The 12,798-nt window shown below is 47.8% G+C and overlaps 1 protein-coding gene across 1 annotated transcript; it reads left to right on the top strand.

The window, feature by feature from the left end:
• The first annotated feature begins 451 nt into the window (after positions 1-451).
• On the top strand, positions 452-2,669 carry LOC147965852 (AT-hook motif nuclear-localized protein 27-like). Its single transcript, XM_087528459.1, has 2 exons — positions 452-862; positions 1,104-2,669. Exon 2 carries the CDS (start codon positions 1,206-1,208, stop codon positions 2,196-2,198), a length of 993 nt encoding a protein of 330 aa, XP_087384585.1. The 5' UTR covers positions 452-862; positions 1,104-1,205; the 3' UTR covers positions 2,199-2,669.
• Positions 2,670-12,798: the final 10,129 nt, after the last annotated feature.

Below are 12,798 nucleotides of genomic sequence, written 5' to 3'. Positions count from 1 at the left end.
GTCGTGGTTACTGGTTAGGTTAATTAACCCAAGCATACGTACAACCGTATCGTACGAGGCCGGCTGTCCTGTGCGTGCGTACCTGGCCAGCCGTATACTATAAAGAAAAGGAATGACCAGCACAGTAAAACGTCCCTAATTTAGACGCGCCCCCTATGCTAGCTCACGCCTTCATTTAGCCTTGTCTGCCTACTGTCCACCAGACTCTGCGCTGCGGTCACAACGGCATCGGCAGGCGCGCACTGGAGCTAGCTAGCGCGTGCGCTAGGGCGGCACGTACGCGCGGTACGTGTCCGCGCGCGCGCGCGCGCTCGGGCTGGCCTGCGCCGTTGTGGCTCTAGACGCGGCCTAGGGTCCCCCGCGCGGGCGCCCGTGTCCTGGCCGGCCGGCCGGTCCAACTAACGGCCGGGCTCGATCGGGGCGCGTCGCTTTGGGATTGCGCGGGCCATCGCTTCCCCGGCCCGACCTGGAGCGAGTAAAAACGGAGTTGGTGGGGGGCGCGGTGGGACTTCTCGGAATCGGGAGCCATCATGCTCGTACTACTACTACTACATAGATGAGATAGCGAGACTGCGAGGCCGGGCCTTATCAGCAGCGCCATCCCATCCCTAGCCGTCCCCCCTTCTTCCTCCCAGCCCGCCTTTAATTCGCCGCTCCCTCCATCCCTCGCCGCCACGTCCGGCCTCTTCTCGATCCTGCGCTCCCTCTTAGTACGTGTGGAGGCCTCGACCGATCCGTCTTGCTCTTGCCCGGGCAGCTGGCTGCGCGCTAGCTCACGGGCCGGGAAAGCGCGCTTGGTGGAGGGGGAGGCGCGTCTCTGCCGCAAAGCGCCGCCGCCGTCGGGGGGAAGCTTGTGCTGGAGGTAAGGAACATGAGCTCGCGAGCTTGCTTTACTAGCTAGCTAGAGTGCATCATTGCTTAGAGCAGCTCTAGAGTCTAGGCAAGTCGTCAAGTTGACGACGCCGCCAGGATAGAAAGAAAAGAAAGAGTAGCCCCCCATGGATATAAGATCTTCCATTTCGTGTTGCTTGCTTCTCTCCTTTCGTAGCTGTGCTGCACTGCCGCATGCGAACTAATTAGTCTGCTGTGGGTAATCGGTGTAGTGGCGGTGGAGCTAGCGCTGAAGAGAAGGAGGTGTGGAGGGCGACCGATCGACGGCAAAGCTGGCGGCCGGCAAGTGGTGGGAGCGGCCAGATGAAGCGGCCATGGCCGGGATGGACCCTGGCGGGGGCAGCCCGGGCGCCGGCAGCTCGCGCTACTTCCACCACCTGCTCCGCCCGCAGCAGCAGCAGCAGCCCTCGCCGCTCTCGCCCAACTCCCACGTCAAGATGGAGCACTCCAAGATGTCGTCGCCCGACAAGACCCCCGTGGGCGACGCGGACGCCGGCGGGAGCGGCGGCGGCGCTGGCGCTGACCAGCCGTCGTCGTCTGCCATGGTCCCGGTCGACGGTAGCAGCGGAGGAGGCGGCAGCGGCGGCTCGGGCGGGCCCACCCGCCGTCCGCGCGGCCGACCCGCGGGGTCCAAGAACAAGCCCAAGCCGCCCATCATCGTGACGCGCGACAGCCCCAACGCGCTGCACTCGCACGTCCTCGAGGTCTCCGCAGGGGCCGATATCGTCGACTGCGTCGCCGAGTACGCGCGCCGCCGCGGCCGTGGCGTCTGTGTGCTGAGCGGCGGCGGCGCCGTCGTCAACGTGGCGCTCCGCCAGCCGGGTGCGTCGCCCCCGGGCAGCGTGGTGGCCACGCTCCGGGGCCGGTTCGAGATCCTCTCGCTCACCGGCACGGTGCTGCCGCCGCCCGCGCCCCCTGGCGCCAGTGGCCTCACCGTGTTCCTCTCCGGCGGGCAGGGCCAGGTGATCGGCGGTAGCGTGGTGGGAACTCTGGTCGCCGCGGGGCCCGTCGTCCTGATGGCTGCGTCGTTCTCGAACGCCGTGTACGAGCGGCTCCCGCTGGAGGGGGAGGAAGAGGAGGTGGCAGCCGCCGCCGCTGGAGCGGAAGCGCAAGATCAAGTGGCACAGTCAGGCGGGCCACCAGGGCAGCAGCCGGCGGCATCGCAGTCCTCCGGCGTGACCGGAGGCGATGCTGGCGGCATGTCGCTCTACAACCTTGCCGGCGGGAATGTGGGGAACTACCAGCTTCCCGGAGATAACTTTGGAGCCTGGGGTGGCGGCGGTGGCGGAGTCAGGCCACCGTTCTGATGCATGTCTAGGCAGTGCAACTGCGATCCACAGTTCTACACTCACATGACGAAGACATCACAGAAGTTTGAAGTGGCGGAGAAGCTATTGATATCCAGTACAGATGGAGAGCTTATGCATTGCTGGATTGTTCATTGGGCTGACCTTGTGATCTTGGTGCTATTTACACGCATGCATGCGTTGCAAAGATTGGGTATACAGGAGGGAGATCTATTGGAGATCATGAGAGGTATACTATGTTCAGGGAGCTAGTAGGAAGCTGATCATTCAAGGGACAAGAAACAGTTGGTCCAAGATCAAATTCTCAATAAGTTGAAAGGTCAGTGAGATCCAATGTTTTGTTTTTCTGGCAACAGCGAGTGTTTTTCTTTCCCTTCCTCTTCGTTTTCGTTTGTAATGTTCTGTTCTATGATCTGGATGTATCTTGCTGTAGAATGATGTTCCTTGAAACTTTTGCTCCCCTTTCGTTTCCATGGCAAACTTCATGCATGCATGCATGCACGGTCGCTTCCAGCGTTTCACATGCATTCCATGACATATAAATTGCACATGTACGGTCAATTCTTGAATCGATGGGTTCCCGTGCCGGTCAAAATTTGTAAGCCCTAGCTTGGTCTAAAGCGTGCATGTGTTTGGAACACTGTGCTTTACATCAAGATATAAATTGTACAGTACTGGTAGGAGTATATGCAAACTAGCATGTCTCGGTCCATGAATTAAGCTCTTCTTCCTATGAGGAGCCACATGAGGCTAGTCATAGTGGGAGTAACTTAGCTAGCAACATAGGGCATTTCAAGAAAATTTTGCTTATGTGGCAAGTAGTTAATAAGAAATAGTAACATAATATGTTACTGTAACATAACGCTTCCTAATACAAGATGAGTTTACAAGCTAATAAATGAAGCCATCTATGACACTAGTACTATGTTAGGCCTCTTTTGGTTCATAGGATAGGATTATCATAGGAATAGGAATCTTGTACGAAATGAGATGAAATGTATCTCAAATCCTATGAGTAGGAATAGGAAACAAGATGTCATTTGATTGACACCAAAAGAATTTTTCCATTAAGTCTAGGCTCTTTTTTATTTTCCTATGAAATGTGGAGGATAGGAACCAATCCTATGTAGGAATAGGAATTTATTCCTATGAATCAAAGGGCTCTAAAGAAAAAAATTCTATAAGAATCCTATCCTCTAGAATTTTTATGAAATTCCTCTAAACCAAAGGAGGCCTTACTTTGCACTATGAAGATAGTACTCCGTCCGTTTTTATTTAGTTCGCATATTAGCTTTGGTCAAAGTCAAGCTTTACAAACTTTGATCAAGTTTATATACAAAAATATTAAGATATACAATAACAAATCAACAACATTAGATTTATTATTAAATGTACTTTCACATTGTATAGATTTATTATGATAAATGACTATATTATTTTCTATAAACTTGGTCAAACTTTACTAAATTTAACTTCAGTCAACTCTAATATGCAGAGTAAATAAAAACAAAGGGATTAACTTAGACTAGTGTGATATGTATGACACTAGTATAAGTTACTCCCCATTATGACCACCTGATGGTGGAGGTAGTACTCAGTTTTTGCTGCATGCGCCCCCTCCTAGCTCAGGCCAAAAGCCTTCTGTCCCTCTCTATTTGTTTCACCTGCATGCAGTCTTCAATGGCTTCTGCCTTCTGGGGGCTCAGCTGAGCAGCTGACACTCCAGTGCTCAGTCAATTTGGCCTTTCATTGCCTTCAATTATGTGTGTGATTATATGCACAGCCACAGAAGGCTATACATTAGTACGTGTAGGTAGCAAAGCATAGATGAGAAAGTGGCAGTGGCAGCGATGCTACTGTACCGATCATTTATTGAATCTGCAGTAGAGAGGGAGGGGAAGACGCCAAGCCCGAAATTCACACTGCGCGCGAGATGAGATTCTCACCTCGTGCTTTTGTACTGGATCCTCCCAAGTACAATTTCTGGAACAGGGGCTCCAGCCCAGACAGACCCTGAAATGGAAAAAAGAGGAGGAAGCTTTCCCTTTTGCATAATTTCTGGGAAGGGAGGCATTCTCTATCTCTCTCTCCTCGGCTTTGGAACTTGCTCAGAGCTTTTGCACCTTTTGCCCTTGAAGACGCAGATGCCAAGCCATCGCCTGTTCACCTGCCTTCTTTCTCTGGTCAAGTCAAGCATCTTCTCTCTCTCTCTCTCCCATGGTACTGGGGTGGAGTACGATGCATGGCCACTTGTCCGGCACAGTGCACTGCGTTCAAAACGAGTTGATGCTGCGATTTCCACTTGTGAGGTCGTGTAGACAAGAAGGGAACCAAGAAATAAACCAAATCTTGGGGTTTTGTTGGATATGCACACAGAAGAAAAACAGTTTTACTTTAGAAGACTTTCTACTTCTCATCACCTTTTGTGAAACTATTTTACTTTCAAGCTGGCCTTGAACGACCGCTTGAATGATTAGGTCTGGACTCTGGAAACGGATTATCGGTTTCATTTTCCCGCTAGAGGGTGCCGAAACAGTGGTGCAGTGCACACATGTAGAAAAACAAATCTGACCAGGTGACAGTATATATACCTGAAGCACTTGGGGATACGTGCTGTCCTCCACGTTCAAACCTTGTCCAATCATTTTGTTCGTTAGCGTGAAGACGGAACTGATTACTGAAACGTGGGAACTATATTTGCTGTTGTAGTATATATAGGCGAAGAACAATTAAACATGAAATAACAACGGAAGTATGTTTGTACACAACTGAAAGCTGGTGTTGCGTCTCTGATTTTCCAAATCTACCAGAGCATATACTACCTTGCATCAACTTAATTTCTACTCACAACGGACAAATTTAGAGCCTCTTTGGATTGCAGGAATTTGAAAAAACACATCTTCCACCAAACATATTTTGCCACATTGTAGAGAAGAAGCAATTGATCCACACATGGCATGTTTGGCCAGTGCACAATGAACAGATAAATGATCCAATAATTATTTATCATCACACATAGATATATATATATATATATATATATATATATATATATATATATATGTATATATATATATATATAATACTTCCTCCGTCTTAAAATAAGCATCTCAACTTTGTATTAACTTTAGTACAAAGTTAGTTGTACTCCCTCCGATTTTATTTACTCCGCATATTAGAGTTGACTAAAGTCAAACTTCCTAAAGTTTGACCAAGTTTATAAAAAAGAATATAAATATTTACCATAACAAATCTATAAGATGTGGAAGTACATTCAACAATGAATCTAATGGTATTGATTTGTTATCCTATATGCCAATATTTTTGTCTATAAATTTAATCAAAGTTTACAAAGTTTGACTTTGACCAAAGCTAATACGCGAAGTAAATAAAAACGGAGGGAGTACTAAGGTTAAGACACTTATTTTGGGACATAGGGAGTATGTAGTAATACTATTCATCATCCAGGGTGAAGAATAAAATCTTACGGCTGTTATATTTTATTTGGTATACAAATAGGTACATTCATACTGATTCACTATGTAAAATTAGGCATAAGGAAACAAAAATATAGGTCATAAGAACAGAAAAATTGCATTTTATGTATATTTTACACTATGTTTTTAGGTTTGTAATTTTATGTAACATAAAATAATTTTTACGACGATTATATATTTTCTTACATTCTCTTTTTACTTATGAAGTAATTTGTATACCAAATGTAATTTATTTAAAAAACAATCCTAAGATTATCTCGGATGAAGAACAACTTATTCTGAATCATGGGTGATGAATAGTATTACTATATTTTATTTTATTTTTAGAAAAGGAGGACGACCCCTGGCCTCTGCATCTGGGAGATGCATACGGCCACTTTATTGATTATTCTCGAGGACCTTACAAAGTATTACAACAATGTGCCTGAATCCACCATCTTGGCAACATATGCCGCTACTCTCATCCAATATGATGAAGGGGTGCTAGCTGGGCCACTACCCAAACCACTCACCTAAGCCTAACATCAAAAGCCGGAAGTCGAAACTCATTCGGAAGCCCCAGCCGAGCCACATACCGGGTCTGGGGCACAATCCGGTCAGACGCACTCGTGTGTCGTCGCCGCCATCTTCCACAGGTCTTCAGATCATATTGAGGCTTCTACCTTGTCTGGCCACTCTGCCATCGACGTCACCATGACGCCAAATAGCAACCTCCTCCTGCGCGAGTCCAGCACCGCGCATCGGGCGCCGAGTCTTCACTGCACCACGCCGCTGAGATCCGTCGTCATCAATGTGCAGGATGAAGCACCGCTCCACCAAAAAAACCGCCCACTGGTCCCTCGAACCCGTGTACACCTCCAAGAATGACGCCCCCAAGGAGGAAACGACACCAACGCGCCGCCGTCATCTGATCTACTGATCTACGGTTTCCCCCGGAGGTAGCGGATAGAGGTCTGGAGCTTCTCCACGGCGAGGCCTTCAAGAAGGTAATGACACGAAAAAGTGCCGCCAACGCCGGTCTTGGCATCAAGCCAAGAACTAGGTTTTCACCCGGATCCGCTGAAGGAACCGCCATCCAGCATCGTGTACATGGGTCGCCGTCGATCTGAGCCGCTGCACATTGAGGTCGCACTGGCCAGATCAGATCTGTTCGGAGGGCAACCCACACATGGTGTCGACCCAACCCAGGCCCTCCTTGCCGCCAAGGGCCAGAGGCGTCGGGGCCTCCACCACGCGCAGCCGCCCTGCCACCCACGCGGCCCAGGACGGCCAGCACCGCCACATCCCGTCGACGGCGCGCGCCCATCAGATCCGAGCAGAACGCCCCGATCCGCCGCCAAAACGGTCAGCCACCGCTCCTCCACCGCGAGGAAGAGAGGAGGGGACCGCCGCTCCCTGGGGCCGCCGCCCCAGCATCCAGCGCCACCGCGCCATAGATGAGGCCAGAGGACCAGATCCATGCCGGCGCGCAGCTCCGCGTCGCACGGCGCACCGTCCAGGGCTGACCTCCATGCGTGACGGGAGAGGAAAGGCCCGCCGCCGGCGGCAACCGCACAGGCTATGCCCGGCGGGGACGCTCGACGACGGCGAGGGGGAAGGAGCGGAAGGGGGTGGCGGCGGCGGCGGGGTTAGGTCACCCGAGCCGCCTGTTGGAAATATGCCCTAGAGGCAATAATAAATTGGTTATTATTATATTTCCTTGTTCATGATAATCGTTTATTATCCATGCTATAATTGTATTGATAGGAAACTCAGATACATGTGTGGATACATAGACAACACCATGTCCCTAGTAAGCCTCTAGTTGACTAGCTCGTTGATCAATAGATGGTTACGGTTTCCTAACCATGGACATTGAATGTCGTTGATAACGGGATCACATCATTAGGAGAATGATGTGATGGACAAGACCCAATCCTAAGCATAGCACTAGATCGTGTAGTTCGTATGCTAAAGCTTTTCTAATGTCAAGTATCATTTCCTTAGACCATGAGATTGTGCAACTCCCGGATACCGTAGGAATGCTTTGGGTGTATCAAACGTCACAACGTAACTGGGTGACTATAAAGGTGCATTACAGGTATCTCTGAAAGTGTCTGTTGGGTTGGCACGAATCGAGACTGGGATTTGTCACTCCGTGTAAACGGAGAGGTATCTCTGGGCCCACTCGGTAGGACATCATCATATGCGCAATGTGACCAAGGAGTTGATCACGGGATGATGTGTTACGGAACGAGTAAAGAGACTTGCCGGTAACGAGATTGAACTAGGTATTGGATACCGACGATCGAATCTCGGGCAAGTAACATACCGATAGACAAAGGGAATTGTATACGGGATTGATTAAGTCCTTGACATCGTGGTTCATCCGATGAGATAATCGTGGAACATGTGGGAGCCATCATGGGTATCCAGATCCCGCTGTTGGTTATTGACCGGAGAACGTCTCGGTCATGTCTGCATGTCTCCCGAACCCGTAGGGTCTACACACTTAAGGTTCGGTGATGCTAGGGTTGTGAAGATATGTATATGCAGTAACCCGAATGTTGTTCGGAGTCCCGGATGAGATCCCGGACGTCACGAGGAGTTCCGGAATGGTCCGGAGGTAAAGAATTATATATAGGAAGTGCTGTTTCGGCCATCGGGACAAGTTTCGGGGTTATCGGTATTGTACCGGGACCACCGGAGGGGTCCCGGGGGCCCACCGGGTGGGGCCACCTGTCCCGGGGGGGCACATGGGCTGTAGGGGGTGCGCCTTGGCCTAGATGGGCCAAGGGCACCAGCCCCAAAAGCCCATGCGCCTAGGGTTCCACTTAAGGGAAGAGTCCCAATGGTGGAAGGCACCTCTAGGTGCCTTGGGAGGGAGGGAAACCTCCCCTTGGCTGCCGCACCTAGGAGATTGGATCTCCTAGGCTGGCGCACCACCCCCCTTGGCCCTCCTATATATAGTGGGGGAGAGGAGGGACTTGACAGACCAGCCCCTGGCGCCTCCCTCTCTCCCCGTTACGTCTCTCTCTTGTAGTATAGGCGAAGCCCTGCTACTGTGACGCCCTGCATCCACCACCACGCCGTCGTGTTGCTGGATCTTCATCAACCTCTCCTCCCCCCTTGCTGGATCAAGAAGGAGGAGACGTCTCCCGTCCTGTACGTGTGTTGAACGCGGAGGTGCTGTCCGTTCGGCACTAGGATCATCGGTGATTTGAATCACGACGAGTACGACTCCATCAACCCCGTTCACTTGAACGCTTCCGCTTAGCGATCTACAAGGGTATGTAGATGCACTCTCCTTCCCCTCGTTGCTGGTTTCTCCATAGATAGATCTTGGTGATACGTAGGAAAATTTTGAATTTCTGCTACGTTCCCCAACAGTGGCATCATGAGCTAGGTCTATGCGTAGATTCTATGCACGAGTAGAACACAAAGTAGTTGTGGGCGTTGATTTTGTTCAATATGCTTGCCGTTACTAGTCTTATCTTGATTCGGCGGCATCGTGGGATGAAGCGGCCCGGACCGACCTTACACGTACTCTTACGTGAGACAGGTTCCACCGACTGACATGCACTAGTTGCATAAGGTGGCTAGCGGGTGTCTGTCTCTCCTACTTTAGTCGGATCGGATTCGATGAAAAGGGTCCTTATGAAGGGTAAATAGCAATTGGCATATCACGTTGTGGTTTTGCGTAGGTAAGAAACGTTCTTGCTGGAAACCCATAGCAGCCACGTAAAACATGCAAACAACAATTAGAGGACGTCTAACTTGTTTTTGCAGGGTATGCTATGTGATGTGATATGGCCAAAAGGATGTGATGAATGATATATGTGATGTATGAGATTGATCATGTTCTTGTCAAGGGAATCACGACTTGCATGTCGATGACGAGACAACTTCAAGAAGACACGATGATGGAGATCATGATGATGGAGATCATGGTGTCATACCGGTGACAAGATGATCATGGAGCCCCAAGATGGAGATCAAAGGAGCTATATGATATTGGCCATATCATGTCACTATTATTTGATTGCATGTGATGTTTATAATGTTTATACATCTTATTTGCTTAGAACGACGGTAGTAAATAAGATGATCCCTCATTAAAATTTCAAGAAGTGTTCTCCCCTAACTGTGCACCGTTGCTACAGTTCGTCGTTTCGAAGCACCACGTGTTAATCGGGTGTGATAGATCCTTACGTTCACATACAACGGGTGTAAGACAGTTTTACACATGCAAAAACACTTAGGGTTAACTTGACGAGCCTAGCATGTACAGACATGGCCTCGGAACACAGAAGACCGAAAGGTCGAGCATGAGTCGTATAGAAGATACGATCAACATGAAGATGTTCACCGACGTTGACTAGTCCGTCTCACGTGTTAATCGGACACGGCCTAGTTGACTCGGATCATGTAATCACTTAGATGACTAGAGGGATGTCTATCTGAGTGGGAGTTCATAAGATGAACTTAATTATCCTGAACATAGTCAAAAAGGATTTTGCAAATTATGTCGTAGCTCGCGTTTCAGTTCTACTGTTTAGATATGTTCCTAGAGAAAAATAGTTGAAAGTTGATAGTAGCAATTATGCGGACTAGGTCCGTAAACTGAGGATTGTCCTCATTGCTTCTTAGAAGGCTTATGTCCTTAATGCACCGCTCAGTGTGCTAAACCTCGAACGTTGTCTGTGGATGTTGCGAACATCTGACATACACGTTTTGATAACTACATGATAGTTCAGTTAAACGGTTTAGAGTTGAGGCACCAAAGGCGTTTTTGAAACATCACGAAACATATGAGATGTTTTGAGGGCTGAATTGGAATTTCAGGCTCGTGCCCACGTCAAGAGGTATAAGACCTCCGACGATTTTCTTAACCTGCAAACTAAGGAGAAAAGCTCAATTGTTGAGCTTGTGCTCGAATTGTCTGAGTACAACAATCACTTGAATCAAGTGGGAGTTGATCTTCCAGATAAGATAGTGATGTTTCTCCGAAGTCATTACCACCAAGCTGCTAGAGCTTCGTGATGAACTATAATATATCGGGGACATGTATGATGATCCTTGAGATATTCGCGATGTTTGACACCGCGAAAGTAGGAATCAAGAAGGAGCATCAATTGTTGATGGTTGGTGAAACCACTAGTTTCAAGAAGGGCAAGGGAACAAAGGGATACTTCATGAAACGGCAATTCAGCTGCTGCTCTAGTGAAGAAACCCAAGGTTGAACCCAAACCCGAGACTAAGTGCTTCTGTAATAAAGGGAACAGCCACTGGAGCAGAATTACCCTAGATACTTGGTAGATTAGAAGGCTGGCAAGGTCGATAGAAGTATATTGGATATACATTGTGTTGATGTGTACTTTACTAGTACTCCTAGTAGCACCAGGGTATTAGATACCGGTTCGGTTGCTAAGTGTTAGTAACTCGAAATAAAAGCTACGGAATAAACGGAGACTAGCTAAAGGTGAGCTGACGATATGTGTTGGAAGTGTTCTCAATGTTGATATGATCAAGCATCGCACGCTCCCTCTACCATCGAGATTGATGTTTGCGTTGAGCATAGACATGATAGGATTATGTCTATCGCAATACGGTTATTCATTTAAGGAGAATAATGGTTACTCTGTTTATTTGAATAATACCTTTAATGGTCTTACACCTAAAATGAATGGTTTATTGAATCTTGATTGTAGTGATACACATGTTCATGCCAAAAGATAGTAATGATAGTACCACCTACTTGTGGCACTGCCACGTAAGTCATATCGGTATAAAACGCATGAAGAAGCTCCATGTTGATGGATCTTTGGGCTCACTCGTTTTTGAAAAGTTTGGGACATGCGAACCACGTCTATTGGTATATATGCATGAAGAAAATCCATGCAAATGGACCGTTTGGACTCACTTGATTTTGAATCACTTGAGACATGCAAATCATACCACATGGGCAAGATGACTGAAAGCCTCGTTTTCAGTAAAATGGAACAAGAAAGCAACTTGTTGGAAGTAATACATTTTGATGTGTGCAGTCCAATGAGTGCTGAGGCATGTAGTGGATATCGTTATGTTCTTACTTCACAGATGATTTGAGTAGATGTTGAGTATATTTACTTGATGAATCATGAGTCTAAATTATTGAAAGGTTCAAGTAATTCCAGTGTGAAGTTGAAAGATCGTCGTGACAAGAGGATAAAAGATCTATGATATTATCATAGAGATGAATATCTGAATTACGAGTTTGGCACAGAATTAAGACATTGTGGAAATTGTTTCACAACTAATACAGCCTGGAACACCATAGTGTGATGGTGTGTCCGAACATCATAACTGCACCCTATTGGATATGATGCATACCATGATGTCTCTTATCGAATTACCACAATAGTTTATGGGTTAGGCATTAGAGACATCCACATTCACTTTAAATAGGGCACCACGTAATTCCGATGATATGACACCGTATGAACTATGGTTTAGAGAAACCTAAGCTGTCATTTCTTAAAAGTTTGGGGCTGCGACGCTTATGTGAAAAAGTTTCAGGCTGATAAGCTCGAACCCAAAGCGGATAAATGCATCTTCATAGGACACCCAAAACAGTTGGGTATACCTCCTGTCTCAGATTCGAAAGCAATAAGGGATTGTTTCTAGAATCGGGTCCTTTCTTGAGGAAAAGTTTCTCTCGAAAGAATTGAGTGGGAGGATGGTGGAGGCTTGATGAGGTTTTTGAACCATCTCTTCAACTAGTGTGTGGAAGGACACAGGAAGTTGTTCCTGTGGCACCTACACCAATTGAAGTGGAAGCTTATGATATTGATCATGAGACTTCAGATCAAGTCACTCCCAAACCTCGTGGGATGACACGGATGCGTGCTACTTCAGAGTGGTACGTAATCATGTGTTGGAAGTCATGTTGCTAGACAACAATGAACCTACGAGCTATGGAGAAGCGATGGTGGGCCTGGATTCTGATAAATGGCTTGAGGCCATATAATCCGAGAGAGGATCCATATATGAAAACAAAGTGTAGACTTTGGAAGAACTACTTGATGGTCGTAAGGCTGTTGAGTACAGATGGATTTTAAAAAAAAGGAATACGGACAATGATG

The sequence above is a fragment of the Triticum urartu genome, chromosome 6A (assembly GCF_056163025.1).
Source record: "Triticum urartu cultivar PI428250 chromosome 6A, HENAU_Tu73, whole genome shotgun sequence".
Lineage (NCBI taxonomy): Eukaryota > Viridiplantae > Streptophyta > Magnoliopsida > Poales > Poaceae > Triticum > Triticum urartu.
This window is presented reverse-complemented; position numbering and strand designations above follow the sequence as displayed.